This window comes from Panulirus ornatus, chromosome 51 (genome assembly GCF_036320965.1).
Source record: "Panulirus ornatus isolate Po-2019 chromosome 51, ASM3632096v1, whole genome shotgun sequence".
In the NCBI taxonomy this organism is placed as follows: domain Eukaryota; kingdom Metazoa; phylum Arthropoda; class Malacostraca; order Decapoda; family Palinuridae; genus Panulirus; species Panulirus ornatus.
This window is the reverse complement of record NC_092274.1, coordinates 5,789,927-5,811,350: the sequence shown is the minus strand read 5'-3', so window position 1 is coordinate 5,811,350 and position 21,424 is coordinate 5,789,927. Positions and strand designations below refer to the sequence as shown.

At 38.4% G+C, this 21,424-nt stretch overlaps 2 protein-coding genes across 3 annotated transcripts in view; one reads left to right on the top strand and one right to left on the bottom strand.

The window, feature by feature from the left end:
- On the top strand, positions 1-18,749 carry eIF2Bgamma (eukaryotic translation initiation factor 2B subunit gamma). Its single transcript, XM_071691927.1, has 11 exons — positions 1-92; positions 1,054-1,225; positions 2,203-2,357; positions 3,103-3,277; positions 5,118-5,313; positions 6,186-6,292; positions 10,309-10,493; positions 10,903-10,986; positions 13,281-13,429; positions 13,868-13,965; positions 15,959-18,749. Exons 2-11 carry the CDS (start codon positions 1,054-1,056, stop codon positions 16,003-16,005), a joined length of 1,368 nt encoding a protein of 455 aa, XP_071548028.1. The 5' UTR covers positions 1-92; the 3' UTR covers positions 16,006-18,749.
- The window catches only part of LOC139764889 (phytanoyl-CoA dioxygenase domain-containing protein 1-like), a 40,379-nt gene continuing 37,468 nt past the window's right edge, over positions 18,514-21,424 (bottom strand). For both annotated transcript variants that reach the window (XM_071691945.1, XM_071691946.1), the window contains exon 8: positions 18,514-20,061. In XM_071691945.1, coding sequence (XP_071548046.1) covers positions 19,880-20,061 — 182 coding nt within the window. In that variant the 3' untranslated portion in view covers positions 18,514-19,879. The remainder of the gene's footprint in view (positions 20,062-21,424) is intronic.

Sequence of the window (21,424 nt, the reverse complement as noted above, 5' to 3'; positions counted from 1 at the left end):
TGGCGTTTGTCCTGGGAGAAGAACAGAGCCAGCATCACCTGGTTCACATCCGCCAGAAACGTCAATGTTATTGTTGTGGTTGTGGCTGCTCGGTAAGGGAGCTTGTGACATGAAACCAAATGTTTTTTCATCTATTTATGATCACTCGAGCCTTCCATCTGCACTTTTATTATGATATTTGGTCGTGTATGGCGAGATGTTAATGGTTTAACGTAACGTCATTGCTTTAGTGTGTTGAGGTTGCATCACGCTAACCAGCTGTTGCTTCAGTCGTGAAAGCTCTGGTGTGAATATATATATATATATATATATATATATATATATATATATATATGATTGCTGCTTACCCCAGGTTCCTTCTTTGAAAAGATCTTTTACAAGGGCTCCTCCTGCAGTACAAGGCTTCGTTACACTCCTATGAAGCAAATGGTTCTGTGACTAGAATGTCATCTTTTAATGTAAAACCAAGATCCTCCCCAATACAGAGCCACCTTAACATGCTCAGCACCACACTCTATGTAACAGCACTAGACCGGGTCCACCCACAGTACTCAGTAACTAACCACCAACCCTCATTTAGAAATAGATACCTGACCTTCGCCGCTCACTTCAGTAATCTCTACTCACAGGTTCCACCATCCCCGATAAATATTACACTTACAAAACACGTTCATACTGAAATAACCCGAGAAGCTTTAAACAGTCGATCTGCCAATTCAGATTTAACTAAATTCCAACGCTCCGTAGACAGACTCGTCACATACTCCTGCTTCTACACTGTACATCACTCATCAGTACAGTGCTACAAACACCGTCTCATTATATCACATGACCATTCATGCCTATGATGCAGCTGGATACTAAATTGCCCTGCTCTTTATTCTTTGGTTTGCCCATATGTTCAAATGCTTTGTGGTGGGATCTTATCAGGTTTGTGAAGCCAGTATATCTCCATGATATTACATGTATTTCTTTATAGGAGGATGCCGTTCGTTTTTTAATTAGGCATATAAAATAGAAGAATAAATTTTAGGTAGTTTTTAAATCTTGCAGATGACTTGCCCTAACAAGATGCGTTTAGAAGCCCAAGCAATTGTGTTGGCAGCAGGTCCCGGGATGCGGATGACAACATTGACTAATCACACCCCAAAATGCCTTCTACCAGTGGGTACACTTCCTATGATCTGCTACCCACTTCAGTTACTGCAGGAGGCTGGTTTCTCAGGTATGGTTTTAAAATTTGTAGGTCTATCTTAAACATGGCCTTACCAACATCCCTTAACCTTAAGATTGCATTATCCAGTGTTGCTTAACAATATATATATATATATATATATATATATATATATATATATATATATATATATATATATATATTTTTTTTTTTTTCATACTATTCGCCATTTCCCGCATTAGCGAGGTAGCGTTAAGAACAGAGGACTGGTCCTTTGAGGGAATATCCTCATATGGCCCCCTTCTCTGTTCCTTCTTTTGGAAAATTTAAAAAAAAATGAGAGGGGAGGATTTCCAGCCCCCCGCTCCCATATATATATATATATATATATATATATATATATATATATATATATATATATATATACATATATATATATATATATATATATATATATATATATATATATATATATATATATATATATATATGGATGTGTTGGAAATAAAAAGTTTGACAACACCCATAAACACACGTATACATACATACACATATGAACATATACATATACATATATAAATTTACATATTCATACTTGCTTGCCTTCATCCATTCCTGGTGTTTTATATGTATGAATATGTACAGTGTCTGCATTTGTTCTGCATTCTAACCATATATAGAGTGCAAGTTGCTTAGTGTGAGTATGTTTGTGAGTTTCTACATGACAACCTGAATGTTGTTCATTGTGATTTGAAACTTTGATAGCCTGTTTAAGAGTGGTAGGCATACACAAGTTGGTTATTAGGATGTATTGTTAATATATTGTCTGAATAAGGTGAATAATGTACATTCTTTTGAACTTAGCAACCACATATTTTAAGAACATTGTATATTTGCAAGAATGACTGGCTGACATAACCTCAGCTATATGTATGACTTCCTTCAAGTCATGTAGACACACATAGGGAGTTAGATGAGAAATGAATGGAAAGATAAGTGTGATCATCTTGCTATTTATATCCTTGCAGAGGTAACAGTTGTGGTTAGCATAGGTGAAGAACAGAAGATGAGCAAGTTAGTGGAACAATATGGCCTCAAGCTAAACCTGGACATAGCCCCTGTCAACACCTCCCATGACCCTGGTACAGCAGACTCACTCCGATACATTGTCTCCAAGATCAAGGTTTACACTTATTCAGTTTTTAGTAGATTTAAAGCTGAATATTAATATGGTGAGTAGAGGATATTACACTGTATTTCCTATGCTGTACAGAGGGAAAAAACTTATGGTGAACAGATAAATATGGATTAGAGTAGTGCAAGAACACTTCAGATTCTGTAACTGACTGTATTATACTGGTGATACTGCAGTGTTTCTCAAGGGTTCTTCATTAGATTAAGGATTGGTTAGTGCTTTTAGGCAATATTCTCATAAGTGTAGAATTGTGACCCTTTATGCTATAGACTGGAAGTTGTTGGAATGTAACTTTTTTTGAGTAACTACAGTAGTCCCCAACTTATGAACAGGTTACGTTCCTAACCCTGTTCATTAGTTAAATTGTTCATACATCAGAAAATATTTAGAAATGCCTAACATTATAGTAAATACTTACATCTGACTGTAAGTATTAATTAGATATTGTATTCTGAAGAAAGTATAGTTGATATAACAATATATCAAACATCACTTTATCAAAAAAAGATGCGTAATTGAAGTAGTTCTGTGGTTGGTAAGTATGAGTAATTGATTGTATTTCAGATGAGGAATTAAATATTGTTTTTTGAACTCGTTTGTAATTATGGGTGTTCTTAGGTTGGATGTTCATGTCAGGGACTCCTGTAATCCCTCACACTGATGATTTATTTTTCTTCTCTGAAATGTATTTAGATAAAGGAATATCCAATTACTTTTGTGTCCTTTTTTGCAGCGAAGTGTTGACGATATTTTGATAGTATCAAGTGATCTAGTGACAGATGCTAAGCTTCAGTTAATCATGGACCAGCATCGGTCTAATGGTGCTGCTCTTACTATGCTCACAGCCAATCACCAACCAGAGTTCTCGAAAGCCACACCTCCTGGCCCCAAGACTAAACCTACAATTAGTAAGTTTTGCCAACTTTGGTGGGTTATAGTAGGAACTCATGCCCTAAGAGATACCTTGTTGGAAAATTAGATAAGTAGAGTTCTTTGTGTGATTTTGCACAGACTTTCCTCATTATATATGCTTGGATTACTACATAGGGAATCTATGAAAAACTTTTGTGTTTCATATCTTGAAAGCTTTAATATCTTCCTTTATATATTCATCATACCCTCTTATTCAAAGTAGGATGGAATGCAAAGTTCCTGCATAATTTTAATGTGTGATTAATGGTCTGTGATATGCTAGTGATGGCCTATGCATTTTAGGTGATGATTTACACTCCTTTGGTTGATGATTTGTTGCTTTCTTTCATGTTGAGTTCCAAAGATGCAAATAATTTGGGGAAGTGTGTAACAGGAGACTCATTGTACTTGTACTCACAATCCATGAGATGTAGTGGTACATGCTATGGTGCATTAAGAGCCCTCTACTCAGTTACAATATGTTTTGAGACTGAGCTGACCCAAATAGCCATAGAGGAAGAGTATTTATATTTGATACATTACTGCCTCTCGCACCCTATCAAGGTAGGAGGCAGTGTTAGGAATGACAAACAGTGGCCTGATTTACACCCATCCATGTGTGATGTATTGAAACCAGTACCTACCGTTATACCGCACAAAAGTTTTGTGTGCCCTGTTTCAGTCCATTGTCAGTATGTTGCCCCTCCATGAGACACATCAGTTTGTTTCATTCTTTCTGGTACACATCTTTTGCCTTCCTGAATATTTAGGCCCTGATACCCCAGATCCTTCCTTACTACATCCTTTCATCTCCTAAGTCTTCCTTACCTACCTACTCTCTCCACTACTGACATGTAGATCTTAGTCTTCCCATGTCTTCTCTTTGGATACATGTAGGAAGTTACTATAGACGAATTGGACATCCTTTAAAAATTTTTACATGTGTATGAATGCATGTGCATGGGCTTATTTCTGTGTCCCCTTTAAGGGTACAGGAAAGGATGTATGCTTTGGAACCCCCAACCCTTAACCTCTCTTTTCAGTCATATAGTTTCTTGAACTTTTACTGTTTCTTGATGTAGTCTCTTGTCTTTGTCCACTACTCTTTTAAAGTCATGACCTTAATTTTTCTCTGACTCTTCTCGTTCAAATTTGATTTTGTTCTCTAGACGGTCAGTTCTTTCCTGTTTCAAAGAACCACTCAGTATCGTCATAGTGTGTCTCCTTTTGTCTTTCTTCTACTGTAGGGAAATCTGTGGCAGCTGTTCTCTCCCTGTAGTGTAACTACCTTATACCAGATACAGTTTTTAGTGTTCACCACTGGACCTTCTTTTACTGTGTTCTAACTTTATCACTTTGCATTTGGTACTGAATTCCATTAACAGAGTGTTAGATCAATGCTTGAGATTGTAGAAACCTCATTGTAAGGTATGATAACAATGAATACTCTATTTCTCTCTCAAAAATTTATCACGAGATTTATTCAGAAGTATGATATGAATCCCTCTGGCCAGTCATTCACATACATCAGGAATAATGGAAGCTCCAAGTCTGAACCCTGATAGGAACATCAGGCTGCTTCTTCTTAGTTTAAAAAGGTACCTCTGATGTGTCCTTTGTTCCCTTCCATTTTGGCGATTTTTGACTTACTGGTAGAACTGTTCTCTCTCACTCTTTATACATTCTCCAGAAGGGTACAGAGTCAGATTATTTATTATTCCAAAACAAGACAGCTAGCTTGCTATGCTGGTCCCTTTTTTTTTCCATTGTCATTAGTCTATATGATTCTTACCATTTACCATGAACGTTTTTTTAATGTCATTCTTCCTTTGGCAGATAGTGATGTTATATGTACTGAGAGTGGAACTGGGCGACTGATGTATGCTGTAGCAGGTGGTGACTATGATGAATTTGTCACTTTGCAAAACCGCGTTTTGAAGAGTGCCAAGTCCCATGATGTGTCATCATCACTGGTTGATGCTCACCTCTACATTATGAAAAGATGGCTACTTGACTACATTCTCAGTAAAGAGTAAGTTGCCCTCTTTCTCAGCTTGAGCCTGACAGGTTGGCTGGTTTCATTAATTTCTCAGGTTTTGCCCAAACATTACACTGCTGATTATAAAGTAGACCTAAAATTATTTTCATTGGAAGAAAACTGTATCATCACTGGCAGTTTGAAAGTAATGTGAAATTTTGTATCATCCACATTTCCTGATTCATGTATGAAAGCTGTGTTTGGTGGTAATTGTACATCTAAAGCTAAGGCTTTCCAATTTTGATCGGTTAAACATTTGCTTTTCCTTTGTTTATGTATAGCCAAGAAGTTTAAATATGACAGATAAGTGCTTAGTTGCTTTAACAATGGTGTAGTTTCATTAATAATGTTTTTATTCTATCAAGGGGAAAACTGGAGTAAACAGATCACTACATCTCTGACTTTTGGAAAGCTTGTGAACAATGTCTTTCAGGGTGGTGTGGTAATGTAGATTGTATTGTAGATGATAAGTTGGTCTAGGAATTGCTAGTAGTACAGATGAAGGTATTAAAGGAAAGTTAGGCCCCAAAAGAGATGGATAGATGAAGTGAGAAAATTGTTTGAGATATTTCATGTGATGTGCTAGAGTAGGGATTTGGGATTGGATGAAATGGAACCATTTCTGGGGTTTTAACTCATATTGAAGACGTCTATTAAAGAACTGAGAAGCTGTATGCACCTTATCAACCCATGGGATTGGAACATAGTAAATGATGTACATAAATGACTAAGCCAGTGGTCAGAGAAACTCTAACTTGGCAAATCTGTTTCCACTGTTTGGTATTTTTTATTAATATATGTCAGCTCTGTCTCTCAAAATAATTTTCTGACATTCAGATATGGTGCTATTCTTATTCTGGTAACAGATCCCCATGTGAAGATATGGGCTCACTCAAAGCAGAGATCCTTCCTCACATTATCTCTCGCCAGTTTACGAAGAAGCCCTCCAAAGACCGCAATGAGAGGAAGTTAGGTGAGTAAGTGACAGAAAGTTGGGTAAGTGATAAGTGAAAATTAGATGAGTGACAGGACAGGAAGAAATTAGGGTGAGTGACTTATACAAAGATTGGAGAGTGACAAAGAAAGTTGGGAGAGTGACTAAGAAGAACTTGGGTTAGTAACAAGCAGAAAAGTGGGTGCATGATAAAGCTGAAATAATGACAGTCATGAAGTTTGATGAGTGAGCAATGACAGTAAGTAAATGACTGAAAGCTGGTGAATGTCAGAGGAAGATGTTGGATAATGGACATGTTGGAAGTTAGGGAAGTGGTAGGGAGGAAGTTGCTTGTGATAGTTTGAAAGCTGGGTGTTTGATGGACTGGAATTTAGGTGAGGAGAGGCTGGAAATTGCAAAAGTAACAAAACAGAAAGCTGGGGGATGTTTGTGGTTGCTGTTGGGTATGGAGAGCTCATAAACAATTACTAGAGAATGTGAAAGATTAATATAGGATGTGTAAAAAGTATGTAGGTTTATCTGTCTATCTATATATATCTCTGATGCCTGTTTCCTTTGGGAACTCTCTCAAGGGGGTGGCCATGGCAAAAGTCCACATAAATGGTGAACTCCACTGCTGCTTCTTAGCTTTTAGTGCTTTACCCTTGACAGGCCACAGGCATTGGGCAACTCTAGTGCAGTGTTTCAAGAGGCTCCTACCTAATGTACCTACCAACTACTACCTAATAATCATGCCAAATGTTCCAACCTACTACTTTTACTTAATGCTCACACTTAAATGTTCTTATCTACTACTTTTAACAAATGCTCCTGTCCAGTGTTCCCACCTACTACCTCTTAACTATTTCTCCTACCATTTTGCCAAAAAGCAGGGCTGGCACATAGCACTCACTGCTGGAAAATCTAGTTAAAAATAATGAGTTGTTTGAATTGTGTTGTCAAGTGTTATGTGTGACAAGAATGCCATCAGTCAACTTGTGGGTGAGGCAAAAAGAAAAGACGGTTACCTGGGTCAGAGGAGTACAACATGACAACCTCTTAAGTACTGGCTTATTATGTAGCCATCACTAACCCTCCCGATACCCTTCTGGGTAGTACCAGTGATATATCTCCATGGTCAGTGGCTACCCACCAACTGCTGTCTACCATAGGCAAAGCAAGTAGGAGGTTTGTGGTATGAGCTGATGGTATTTGAATGAAGTGAAAGATGATGAATGATCTGTGCAATATAATATATGGAATTATGGAATGCTAATGGAAGACTTCATTTAGCAACTCAACATTATATATGGAAAAGAATGTATTGGATAAATTCATATATGTATATTTAAGTGTTGTAGATTATTGTTAATAAAGTTTGCTGTCAAAGATTTCTTTCCAAGCTGCTCAGTTTTACTGGGGTAAAAGGTATGCTGAAAATGGCCAAAGTAAAATTATTTGTGTGAGGAAGTACCAGGAGAGACTGAGTACAGAATGGAAAAAGGTGAGAACAATGGAAGTAAGGGGAGTGGGGGAGGAATGGGATGTATTTAGGGAATCAGTGATGGATTGCGCAAAAGATGCTTGTGGCATGAGAAGCGTGGGAGGTGGGTTGATTAGAAAGGGTAGTGAGTGGTGGGCTGAAGAAGTAAGATTATTAGTGAAAGAGAAGAGAGAGGCATTTGGATGATTTTTGCAGGGAAAAAATGCAATTGAGTGGGAGATGTATAAAAGAAAGAGACAGGAGGTCAAGAGAAAGGTGCAAGAGGTGAAAAAGAGGGCAAATGAGAGTTGGGGTGAGAGAGTATCATTAGATTTTAGGGAGAATAAAAAGATGTTCTGGAAGGAGGTAAATAAAGTGCGTAAGACAAGGGAGCAAATGGGAACTTCAGTGAAGGGCGCTAATGGGGAGGTGATAACAAGTAGTGGTGATGCGAGAAGGAGATGGAGTGAGTATTTTGAAGGTTTGTTGAATGTGTTTGATGATAGAGTGGCAGATATAGGGTGTCTTGGTCGAGGTGGTGTGCAAAGTGAGATGGTTAGGGAAAATGATTTGGTAAACAGAGAAGAGGTAGTAAAAGCTTTGCGGAAGATGAAAGCCGGCAAGGCAGCAGGTTTGGATGGTATTGCAGTGGAATTTATTAAAAAAGGGGGTGACTGTATTGTTGACTGGTTGGTAAGGTTATTTAATGTATGTATGACTCATGGTGACATGCCTGAGGATTGGCGGAATGCGTGCATAGTGCCATTGTACAAATGCAAAGGGGATAAGAGTGAGTGCTCAAATTACAGAAGTATAAGTTTGTTGAGTATTCCTGGTAAATGAAATGGGAGGGTATTGATTGAGAGGGTGAAGGCATGTACAGAGCATCAGATTGGGGAAGAGCAGTGTGGTTTCAGAAGTGGTAGAGGATGTGTGGATCAGGTGTTTGCTTTGACGAATGTATGTGAGAAATACTTAGAAAAGCAAATGGATATGTATGTAGCATTTATGGAGCTGGAGAAGGCATATGATAGAGTTGATAGAGATGCTCTGTGGAAGGTATTAAGAATATATGGTGTGGGAGGCAAGTTGTTTGAAGCAGTGAAAAGTTTTTATCGAGGATGTAAGGCATGTGTACGTGTAAGAAGAGAGGAAAGTGATTGGTTCTCAGTGAATGTAGGTTTGCGGCAGGGGTGTGTGATGTCTCCATGGTTGTTTAATTTGTTTATGGATGGGGTTGTTAGGGAGGTGAATGCAAGAGTTTTGGAAAGAGGGGCAAGTATGAAGTCTGTTGGGGATGAGAGAGCTTGGGAAGTGAGTCAGTTGTTGTTCGCTGATGATACAGCGCTGGTGGCTGATTCATGTGAGAAACTGCAGAAGCTGGTGACTGAGTTTGGTAAAGTGTGTGAAAGAAGAAAGTTAAGAGTAAATGTGAATAAGAGCAAGGTTATTAGGTACAGTAGGGTTGAGGGTCAAGTCAATTGGGAGGTAAGTTTGAATGGAGAAAAACTGGAGGAAGTAAAGTGTTTTAGATATCTGGGAGTGGATCTGGCAGCGGATGGAACCATGGAAGCGGAAGTGAATCATAGGGTGGAGGAGGGGGCGAAAATCCTGGGAGCCTTGAAGAATGTGTGGAAGTCGAGAACATTATCTCGGAAAGCAAAAATGGGTATGTTTGAAGGAATAGTGGTTCCAACAATGTTGTATGGTTGCGAGGCGTGGGCTATGGATAGAGTTGTGCGCAGGAGGGTGGATGTGCTGGAAATGAGATGTTTGAGGACAATGTGTGGTGTGAAGTGGTTTGATCGAGTAAGTAATGTAAGGGTAAGAGAGATGTGTGGAAATAAAAAGAGCGTGGTTGAGAGAGCAGAAGAGGGTGTTTTGAAATGGTTTGGGCACATGGAGAGAATGAGTGAGGAAAGATTGACCAAGAGGATGTATGTGTCGGAGGTTTAGGGAACGAGGAGAAGTGGGAGACCAAATTGGAGGTGGAAAGATGGAGTGAAAAAGATTTTGAGTGATCGGGGCCTGAACATGCAGGAGGGTGAAAAGCGGGCAAGTAATAGAGTGAATTGGATCGATGTGGTATACCGGGGTTGACGTGCTGTCAGTGGATTGAATCAGGGCATGTGAAGCGTCTGGGGTAAACCGTGGAAAGCTGTGTGGGGCTTGGATGTGGAAAGGGAGCTGTGGTTTCGGGCATTATTGCATGACAGCTAGAGACTGAGTGTGAACGACTGGAGCCTTTGTTGTCTTTTCCTAGCGCTACCTCACACACAGGAAGGGGGGGGGGATGGTATTCCATGTGTGGCGAGGTGGCGATGGGAATGAATAAAGGCAGTGTGAATTGTGTGCATGGGTATATATGTATGTGTCTGTGTGCGTATATATATGTGTACATTGAGATGTATAGGTATGTATATTTGCCTGTGTAGACGTGTATGTATATACATGTGTATGGGGGTGGGTTGGGCCATTTCTTTCATCTGTTTCCTTGCGCTATCTCGCAAAAGCGGGAGACAGCGACAAAGCAAAATGAATAAATAAGTAAATAACTTTTTTCTCATTTCAGATATCCATGATGTTTTAGAAAAGGAAGAATATGATGATTTAGTGACTAAGTTCAACAGCAGTGTTGTATTGTCACGTCATCACAATTCTTGCCAGCTGGATGCTCGAGTTTGTTGTGTCTACCATCACCCTGGTGTATGTGTTCGTGCCAATACCCTCAACTCCTACTGGGAACTCAATAGAAGGGTCAGTTGGCTCCAAAACATCAAATCAGGTTCACCATATGATTTACTCTAATGATACATAAAACTTAAAAGAATAGACAGCTGTTTTTGAAATTTTTCTAATATCTCGATTCTTGCGCCGTTGTTCCCCTTTGCCTGTGTTTCTCTCATATAGGTTTGTAACACATTCCTTCTACTTCTACACTCTGACCTGAGCTTACCTTTACTCTTCTGTTTCTGCTGTCAGTTATATGAAATTTTCTCCAAGATGGCTTGCATAACTAGAGGTGAAATTTGCTTGTAGAGTATGAAGCATGGATTTTGAGATTGTGGATTAAAAAGCTTGGGAAGCCCTGCTCTTTAAGATTTCTTCTTCATGTAATATGGATTTTTTTCTTGAATTATCTTGAACTTTTTTACTTAAATTTCAGATGCATTCATTGTTTGAACAAGTTTACCCCAACTCATCATGGAGTACTAAGCATCCTTCAGCAAACATCCCGGAGAAGGCTCAGGTAAGATCAGCAGCATGTTTACTGTGTGATATAAATAAACCGAAACAAATGAATTAGAAAATGGGGATGTTTTGTTATTAATGAAATTAATAATGAAAAATTTATATTTATTTATTTTGCTTTGTTGCTGTCTCCCGCATTTGCGAGGTAGCGCAAGGAAACAGACGAAAGAAATGGCCCAACCCACCCCCATACACATGTATATACACACACACGTCCACACACGCAAATGTGCATACCTATACCTCTCAATGTACACATATATATACACACACAGACACATACATATATACCCATGCACACAATTCACACTGTCTGCCTTTATTCATTCCCATCGCCACCTCACCACACATGGAATACCATCCCCCTCCCCCCTCATGTGTGCGGGGTAGCGCTAGGAAAAGACAACAAAGGCCTCATTCGTTCACACTCAGTCTCTAGCTGTCATGCAATAATGCCCGAAACCACAGCTCCCTTTCCACATCCAAGCCCCACACAGCTTTCCACGGTTTACCCCAGACGCTTCACATGCCCTGATTCAATCCACTGACAGCACGTCAACCCCGGTATACCACATCGATCCAATTCACTCTATTACTTGCCCGCTTTTCACCCTCCTGCATGTTCAGGCCCCGATCACTCAAAATCTTTTTCACTCCATCTTTCCACCTCCAATTTGGTCTCCCACTTCTCCTCGTTCCCTCCACCTCCGACACATACATTCTCTTGGTCAATCTTTCCTCACTCATTCTCTCCATGTGCCCAAACCATTTCAAAACACCCTCTTCTGCTCTCTCAACCACGCTCTTTTTATTTCCACACATCTCTCTTACCCTTACATTACTTACTCGATCAAACCACTTCACACCACACATTGTCCTCAAACATCTCATTTCCAGCACATCCACCCTCCTGTGCACAACTCTATCCATAGCCCACGCCTCGCAACCATACAACATTGTTGGAACCACTATTCCTTCAAACATACCCATTTTTGCTTTCCGAGATAATGTTCTCGACTTCCACACATTCTTCAAGGCTCCCAGGATTTTCGTCCCCTCCCCCACCCTATGATTCACTTCCGCTTCCATGAATACAAATAGGATACTTGGTTTAAGTTCACTGCATTTATAACATCTGAGTCCATTTATACAGCATATTAATGGGCTAAAGTTTTAATATTGGAGGGATGGTTGAAAAAAGGAAATAAACCACAGTTATGTTATGAGAGCTGCTGGAGTACCAATCATGAAAGTTTCTCATTCGCAGAATCCATCATATATTAGGGCTCTCTGCACTGAAACTTTCTACCCATTAACCTCAGGGTTACCAGGTCGATATCAAACATCATGATTGGCTGTAAGAAATTTGTTTCACTGCTAATCTAACTGAAGTATTCTTTTCTTTTATTAGTTTGAAACTTACTATCATTTCTTTTTATTGTGTAATTCCCTTTCACACCATAACAAAGTAGCATCTAGAGTAGATGAACAATAGTCTTATGTGCATTATATCCAGTCTCAAGCTGTCATGTTGGTTTTTTACTTAAGCCAGAGCCTGCTGTCTAACAGTAAGCCTTGTGGCCTTTTCATGGTTTATCATAACCATCTCATATGCCACAGTTCAGCCTATAGACAGACCATTGCCCCCATATCACACATTGCTCTTATTCATTTTGTCCAGTGCAGGCCTTTCTTACTCATGAACATTCAGGCCTCAGTGCCCCAAAGCTTCCTTCATTCTGTCCTTTCATCTCATAGTCCATCTTCTCCTCCTCCCCTGCTCCTTTAACTTCCAGTCTGTAGATCCTTTTCAGTCAATTTTCCTTTGATCATCCTCTCCATATGCCTGAGCCATTTCAGCAATCCCTGGTTGGCTCTTTCAGTTAAACTGCACCTTCTACTATACATCTCCCTAACACAGTCATTCCTTACACAGTCAACCAGCTTTACACTGCATATTATCCTCAAGCATTTCATTTCCTGTACATCCACCCTCTTCCTTTATTTTGTGTTTGAGACCCAAGACACATCTCATCACCACTGTTGGAAATGTTATACCTTTAGACATACCCATCTTTGTCTGTATAAATACTGAACTCTTACAAATACTGAACGTGTTACACACACCATGTGGAGTATCTTGGGTGTTTGAGACATGAAAACACACCTAAGGCCTATACTGCCACTCACACATTTCAGTACAGTATTATTTTAAATATTTTTTATGTCTTCTGATCACAGCACTAACTCGCTTTATCTTTCTACTCAGCTCAGTTAAATATATTTCAACAGGTAAGTGAGGACAGTTTGATTGGCTCAGGATCAGTCATATGCGAGAAGACCAACATAACAAGCACTGTGGTAGGAAACCACTGTCGCATCAACTCCTTCGTCCGTTTACTGAACTGTGTTTTGGGGGATCATATCACAATTGCAGCAGGGTAAGTCTTTGGTTTGCATCAGACTGCATGGTACTTTTTTATACACTGCAGTTTGTTTGATAAAATTTTTCTGTAAATTGTCCATGTGCATATACTCCTACATAATTATCTTTATTTTGGGTCCCGAGTGTAGTAATTAACTTACTGATGAGAGGGTCAAAGTTAGGGTGTCAGAAACTGCATTCTATGTAGTGAATTTTACATTATGATGAAATGCATTATCTAAGTCTTTTCCTGTGCCTGTGATCTTTTGCTAGCCCCACTTCCTTATGTGTGTCTATCAGTTTTTACCTCAAGCCAACTGCATGAGTTTCTAAGAATGGTCATTGGTTGGGATAATTAGGATCCATGATGCAAGCAGTAGGTGATTTTGTACTCTGTTAAGCACAATCACCACTGTTGGTTAATTTCATACAACAAAATAAATTTTCTTTTCAGGTGTGTCATAGAAAACAGTCTCATAGCCACTAACGTGGAGCGGAAATGTACCATTAAAAACTGTATTGTTATTGATCCCAACAAAATTGAAGAAAACGGTGAGTATTTATACATGTACATTATTGTCAATTGTACACCATACACATTCTTTGTATCAGACATACTGTATTTGGTAGATTGTACATAGTGTTGTACTTTCATTAGCTTCAATCCCTTGCCTTATTTTTTTCTATCTTCTAATCTGCATAAGCAAGCAGACTCACACACAATACACATACACAGTTATATGTCAAATACATTGTTTGTATGAGCCCTGCTATGGTTGATAATTTATTGTATTGTTTTACTTTTATTGGCATATGTCTCTGTACCTTAAATGAATTTTTTCATGCCTCTTAATCTGTACAAGCAAGCAGACAGACACACAAACACAAATGTAGACAGATGCAGACAGCCGAGAATTTAAGAGGAAAAATAAATGGAATTGAAGGATTGTGTGAGCGATTGCAACCTCAAAATTGTGGGAATGGTTAAAAGGAAACTCACAAACTAACTAAAATCTTTCAAATTGAGTACATGATAGGGGGATTAGCCATCTTAATAAGGTAATATGTTCTGTTTCAGGCAATATCAATACATGGTACCCTTAGACGATACATAATGGGTGAGATTATTGTGAGAAGGAAGTCTGTTGTATTACTCTTAGTGTACAAACCCCAAGGAGCTTCAGTAATCCAGAGCAGTTGCGCATTGAGATTAGTGAAGGAAAAATGAGGATAGTGAAGGGTGAGAAGAGACACTCCCTTTTTGGAGATTGGAAATGATAGATAATGGGGAATTTCAGTTACAGGGATATAGACAGGAGACCTTTGATTCCCATGGAGATGGAAATTCCTTGTCAATGAACCGGAGAGCTTCATGTACAAGTACGTCACAAAACATACAAGAAGTAGGGGTGGTGATACACCATCTCTCCTTCACCTTGTCATTACACAGTGCAGCATGGAAATCGAACATGTGTAGTAAGTTGCTTTAATTAGAGAGAGAGTGATCATGTAGTTCTTGATTTTGAATATGTGGTGGAGGAAACAAAAAGGGGATAACTAGGAGCACAGGACCCAAAGAGGAGGTACAATCATGGCAACCACATGGAGCTAATCAAGCTCTTCGAGAGAATAGATTAGTCCTATAATGATACTATAGACCAGTGCTCTAGAAGGTTATGAGAAATCTGTGGGTACCCTTGTGGACTGGATTCATGCCTAAACATGGTTGCAGATGAAGCCAAGGTCATAAGAGGGGCTGAAAAAAAGAGGGCACATGAGAATTGGGTTGAGAGTATCATCAGACTTAAGGGAAAATTATTTGTAAGGGCTAAGGCAAAATTATTTGTAAGGGCATGACTAATGTAAGAACAAGAGAACAAATGAAAGCAGTAAAGGGAGTAGATGGAAAAGTGTTAATAGACAAAGAAGAGTGTGAAAAGGAGATGGAGTAAATATTTTGAAGGACTGTTGAATGTTTTAGATGATCAGTGGTTGTTTGGGACATGGAAGTATGTGAAGAGAGATAGTCATGGCAAGTGGTTTGGTGAAAAGATAAGTGGCAAAGATGAAGAAGGGTGGGTGGCAAAGCAGGAGGAGTGGATGGGTTTACAGTTGAATTTTTAAAGAAAGGAGATGGAAGTGCTGCTTGGTCTCGGAATGAGCTGAGGATGAGGCAGGTGCAAAGTATGGTACATTCTCGTTGTAAGTGCAGAAAATAACAGACCAGGCATGAAATAGAGGAGTGACACATTATTATTCACCTGTACTGTAAAATGGTATATAGTGATACTGACTTCACTATTTAGTGATACTGACCTCACTTTGATGAAAGTTAAGCTTGTTTAATGTGCAATTTAATTACTTTTGACATAGTCCAAGTCTCTTACAATAATGTTAGTATGCAAATTGTTCCCTAGAATTATCTTTCATTTAATTTTTGTTTATTTTTCTCTATTTTTGTGATTACATATCCTTTCTCTTTGAAATTTAAAGAACTAGCTTCTGAATTATGTAAACAATTGATCTCTTGTATTTTCCTCTTCAGGGACCTACACTGGTGAAATTTTGGAAGCATCACAGGACTTTGCTTAATGTCATTTAATGGAGAAGACTACCAATTGGAGATCGTACTTGGTAACTTCCTCATTGTGTCTTCCTGATTCACCCTTGGTATCGACCTTCATCTGCCTCTCTCATGTTTCTTGCATATACTGTTTCTTGAATGTCACAACCAACTGTTTGCAGTCACCAACCCAGCCATTATATTTCTTTTGATTCCTTGTTTGTGAATCCCTTGTAAGTCATGCAAAGTTGTATCATTTGGTATATAAACTGTTAGGAAACGTATAAGTAGTTTGGAGAAGTAAATAATAAAGAGTTGAGGTATAAAACATTTATCATTTTTATGATATGTGAAGAAACAGATATATTTGCAAGAAATGGAGTGTATACTTCAGTAGTTAGTAGTTATGAACAATCAAATGTGTATCAGGTTACAACTAACGAACAATCAAATGTATATCAGGCTACAGGGTATTAGAGTATACAAATAGTGAGGGTGCTACATATAACTTAATGGTAATTAGTTATTTGCTGGCTCTCGTGTGGAGGAAAATTACTGTATCTCAAAAGACTGGATGTAGAAGATTATATGCAAAAGCTCACATGTTCTTTCCTCCTGTGTAGTATCCATCTCATGACATAGGGTGAAAACAGTCATATGTGTTGTGTCCATTTAATGACTTATGTTGCGAGCAATCATACTGTGTCATATCCATCTAGCAACTTTGGATGTTAGAAATCATACTGTGTCTTCTCTATCTGGTGGCTTAGGGTGGCAGCCATCATAGTGTATAGGATTTCCAGCATTTTTCGCAGTGACATCCTTCCTGGTTGGAAGGGTGGCCTGGTATTCCAGTGACCAGAGTGGAAGAATGATTCACAACCACCACCCATCAATAATAATGTTTCCTAAAAGATTCAATTCGTAGAAGCAGTTGTAATCGTACTTGTCAGCATGTTTCTGTAACACCAAAATCATGAAAGTGATAAATCTTGAGTACTGAATAGTTATATCCTACATCAGTGAAAATTGTCCTGGATCTTGCAAACACTGGTATTGGCAGACTGTGGAAATTTTACTTAGTGAAATTATGCCTCATAATGAATACCTCACCACAAAACAGATGTCAAAAACCATTGGCATGTATAGTCTCACTTTGCTGCACTTAATGGATTCTTATTTCCTTCATTGTTGGTGATTTGTAGTACACAAGTGAAATATAGTTTGAATCAGATAGCAATTGGTATGTGTTAAAGGTTTTCAAATATTTATATTTTACTGATATATTTTGTATTAACTTCTTATATAATCATTGTTGAAAACCAGACATATCTTAAAGTTCCAACGAAACTGTTCCCAATATTAAGGCACAAATGCCTAAGACTGAATTTTAGGGGATTTTCAGGAAAAGCTGCTCATGGACAAGAAAATTAATATTAGTACCGACCTCAAATGTAACAATTTCTGTTGTACTGTCATAAGAGTGATGTGTATGGCTGGAAATCCTCCCCTCCAGTTTTTACTTTTCCAAAAGAAAGAACAGAGAAGGGGGCCATGTGAGGATTTTCCCTCTTAGGCTCAGTCCTCTGTTCTTAACGCTACCTCACTGATGCGGAAAATGGCAAATATGTATGAAAAAAAAATATATATATATATATATATGTGTGTACATTTCTTATACTTGATCGCCATTTCCCGCATCAGCAAGGTGGCACCAGGAAAGAGACAAAGAAAGACCCATCCACTCATATACATAAACACGCTGTGTATATATATGTGTTGACATTGGAAAGGATCACAATTTTGCGCGTGATCAAGATATTCCTATGAGTCCACAGGGAAAATGAAACACAAAAAGTTCCCAAGTGCATTTTCGTGTAATAATCACATCATCAGGGGAGACACAAGAGAGAAATATAACAGTCGGTTGATATACATCGAAGAGACGAAACTAGGACGCCATTTGGACAATCACATGTTTGCCAAATGGCGTCCTAGCTTCGTCTCTTCGATGTATATCAACTGACTGTTATATTTCTCTCTTGTGTCTCCCCTGATGATGCGATTATTACACGAAAGTGCACTTGGGAACTTTTCGTGTTTCTTTTCCCCGTGGACTCATAGGAAAGTGTTGATATGTATGTGTATGGGCATGTATGTACATATGTGTCTATATGTTGATATGTATGTGTATGGGCGTGTATGTGTATATGAACAGATGGGCCTTTCTTCGTCTGTTTCCTAGTGCTACCTTACTAATGTGGGTAATGGCAATTATGTATAATAAAATATGTAAATACATATGATGATTCAGATTCAAACTGGCAAATATATGAAAGAAATTATGTATCATCTGCTTCATTGTAATGTTATTAGAAGCTGAGTAAAGCAAACATGATAAGGAATGGACTCTGAAAATCAACACTGCAAGTTAAGAGTCTGTCTTTCACTCATACTGTACTAATTCAACAACAATTAATGATCATGTGTAAACCTATGTATTTTAATCAGTATTACAAACATTTTTCAATATGACAGTGACAGTCACCATTTTACAGCCATATTCAATTTTGATATATAACTATTTGAATGGTTAGTTTAAAAAGAAATTTATGTATTACAGGAAATCTAACTATTTTATTGCAGTTTCCTTTTATATCTCCCTCAGACCATAAATACTGAACTTTTATGTATTGCAAGTGGTATTTTTTTGTTTAGATCATGAGGCATCTCTTGAGTAAGGAGTTTTCTTTTTAATATAATATTATAATCAGACTTCTTTTTATTCTACCTTACATGTTACTACAATATTTTCAGAAAGTGGCTACAGCACCAGCTGTGAGATGATTGTTAATATGGTTAGAAAATGCTGCCAGATTAAATCTTACTGGCCTGTTATTGAAGCTTTGGAGGAAAGATCTTAAATAAATTGGAATTTTCTTCCAGTTGGATTCAGGCAAAAGTGGCCACCATTAAGCATACACTGTGTAGCATTCACTAAACAAGTACTCCTGTTTCTAGTTTCCCACAAGTAAGTAATGTAATGTCCTTGGCATGATTATGTGAGTGTTATTAGACTTATAGCAAGCAGTGGAGTGCATCTTCCAGCAAACAGGTATTCTTGGAATCTGTTTGTGTTATGGGGACAGCATTAGGTGAAAAAAGAAAAGTTGGATCCTTCTAGATTGGTAACACAAGGCCAGGAAACAGACACAGAAAGACCCATCCACTCATAAACATACAGATATACATATACACCCATACACATACATATCAACATATATACATACACAGCAATATACATATGTACACATGTACATATTCCTACTCACAGGCCTTCATCCATTCCCAGTGCCACCCCAACCCACAGGAAATAGCATCACCGCCCCCTGCATCAACGAAATAGTGCCAGGAAAATCAACAATAAAGGCCACATTCGTTCACACTCAGTCTCTGACTGTCATGTGCAATGCACCTTAACCACAGCTCCCTATCCACATCTTGGCCCCATATTTACTTTATTTATTGATAGTCCTCAGGACTTGAACATGCAAGAGGGTGAAAGATGTTTAAAGAGATGGTGAACTGAAGTGAAGTGGTTTACAAAGGTCAACAGGCTGTATAAGGAATGAACCAGGGCATGTTAAGCATATGGAGAAACCACCATGGAAAGGTCAGTGGGGTCTGGTTGTGGATCGAGAGGTTGTGGTTCTGAAGCACTGCACATGACAAACTACAGAGTGGAGGTTAGCAAATGAGGCCTTTTTGTTTGTTTTTGGCACACCCTCGCTTACATGAGATATGGCAAACAAGTAAGAAAGAAAAAGTTAGGGAACCTCCTCATTTATGAGGCCAAAATGGTAGCATGAGAGCACACTCATCTGACTGATGAGAAATAGAAATTTAAGGCTCATTCTCATAAAGTCCTGTGAAAGGCATATCCTTTGTGGGCTGAAGCCAGTTGCGTGGATCCCAAGTTGTGTTGTGACGCTCAATAACATGGAAAGTATAAATGTGGCGAGAATTAGATGAAGTATTCTTCTCACTCTTGTGGTCCACCTGACCATTGATGAGCACCAGTGTACCTGAAGAGCCAAATATAAACTTTCTTAGTTTTTTGATGATGACATATGTTACAGATATAAATACATGGACTCATTGTTAACTGGTGTTGTGATATGATGACAGTAACTTGTACAGTTCATTTCTACCATTCCTCTGGTTATACTTCTCTGAAAACCATACTTTCTCAATCTAAATATAGTATTCACTTGTGAAAACAGTTCATCTTTCATGGATGAGCAAATCATAATCCTAAGTATCAAAGGGAAAAATTACCTGTTTTTGTCAGTCATATCAAAACCCTATGGGTAGCTTATATCCCAGCCCATAACTAACCAGCCATCATATTATTTTGGCTTGTAAACAAAAAAGGAGTTACAGATGTTTGGAAAGCCATTAATAGATTTTTTTTGTCCTTGTCTTTCTTTCCAGACATGTGAACTTTTAAAAATCCAAAACATATTAAACTGAAAAAGTTACAATAACTTTATATAGCTAATCTACATTAGTCTGTAATGTCATGGACTATTTAAAAGGGAGGAACCTGTGTCTCATCAGATTTCAGTAGAGCCAAAACATTTTACCTTACAATTCTGGTGTATAATTTTTCTAGCACACAACTGACATCATTTAGTAAATTGCTAGTTTTCAATGAATCCGACTTTTCTGGCAGAGTCAACCTCTAATTTATGGTCCTTAACACTTTGTTTTTTCTTTTAGTTAGATATGTGAATTCACTTTATTTGTGTTCACCTCAAGTAGATTAAAAGTATTTAACACATATTGAGTCCAGTTAGCTAAAGTGAACATGTGCTTTCACGCTTTATTGTTCACTGTGCACAGAAGTTGATTTGTCAGATGAGAAATGTTTTTTCCTCATACTTTTGTGTACTTCAGGACCAATATTTTCACAAACCAGAATTCATGACAACAACTTCAACATGTTCCCCATGCTTGTATGATGTCTGCAGATCAGGGTGAGAAATGCATAACCCTTCTCAAACATTTTGGCGATTGACGGTTTTATCTCTTGTGAGCTAAATTGCTATCATAACAACAATATCTTCAGCTGCATAGTGCCAGATATTCACGTCCTCAGTCACTCCCCTCTATGTCTCTTTGTCCAGGGCCTGAACAAGGCACTACCTGTGATATCCCTATGTTTTATTTAAGTATATACTGAATGACAGAGTGGCAGATATAGGGTGTTTGGGTCGAGGTGGTGTGCAAAGTGAGAGGGTTAGGGAAAATGATTTGGTAAACAGAGAAGAGGTAGTAAAAGCTTTGCGGAAGATGAAAGCCGGCAAGGCAGCAGGTTTGGATGGTATTGCAGTGGAATTTATTAAAAAAGGGGGTGACTGTATTGTTGACTGGTTGGTAAGGTTA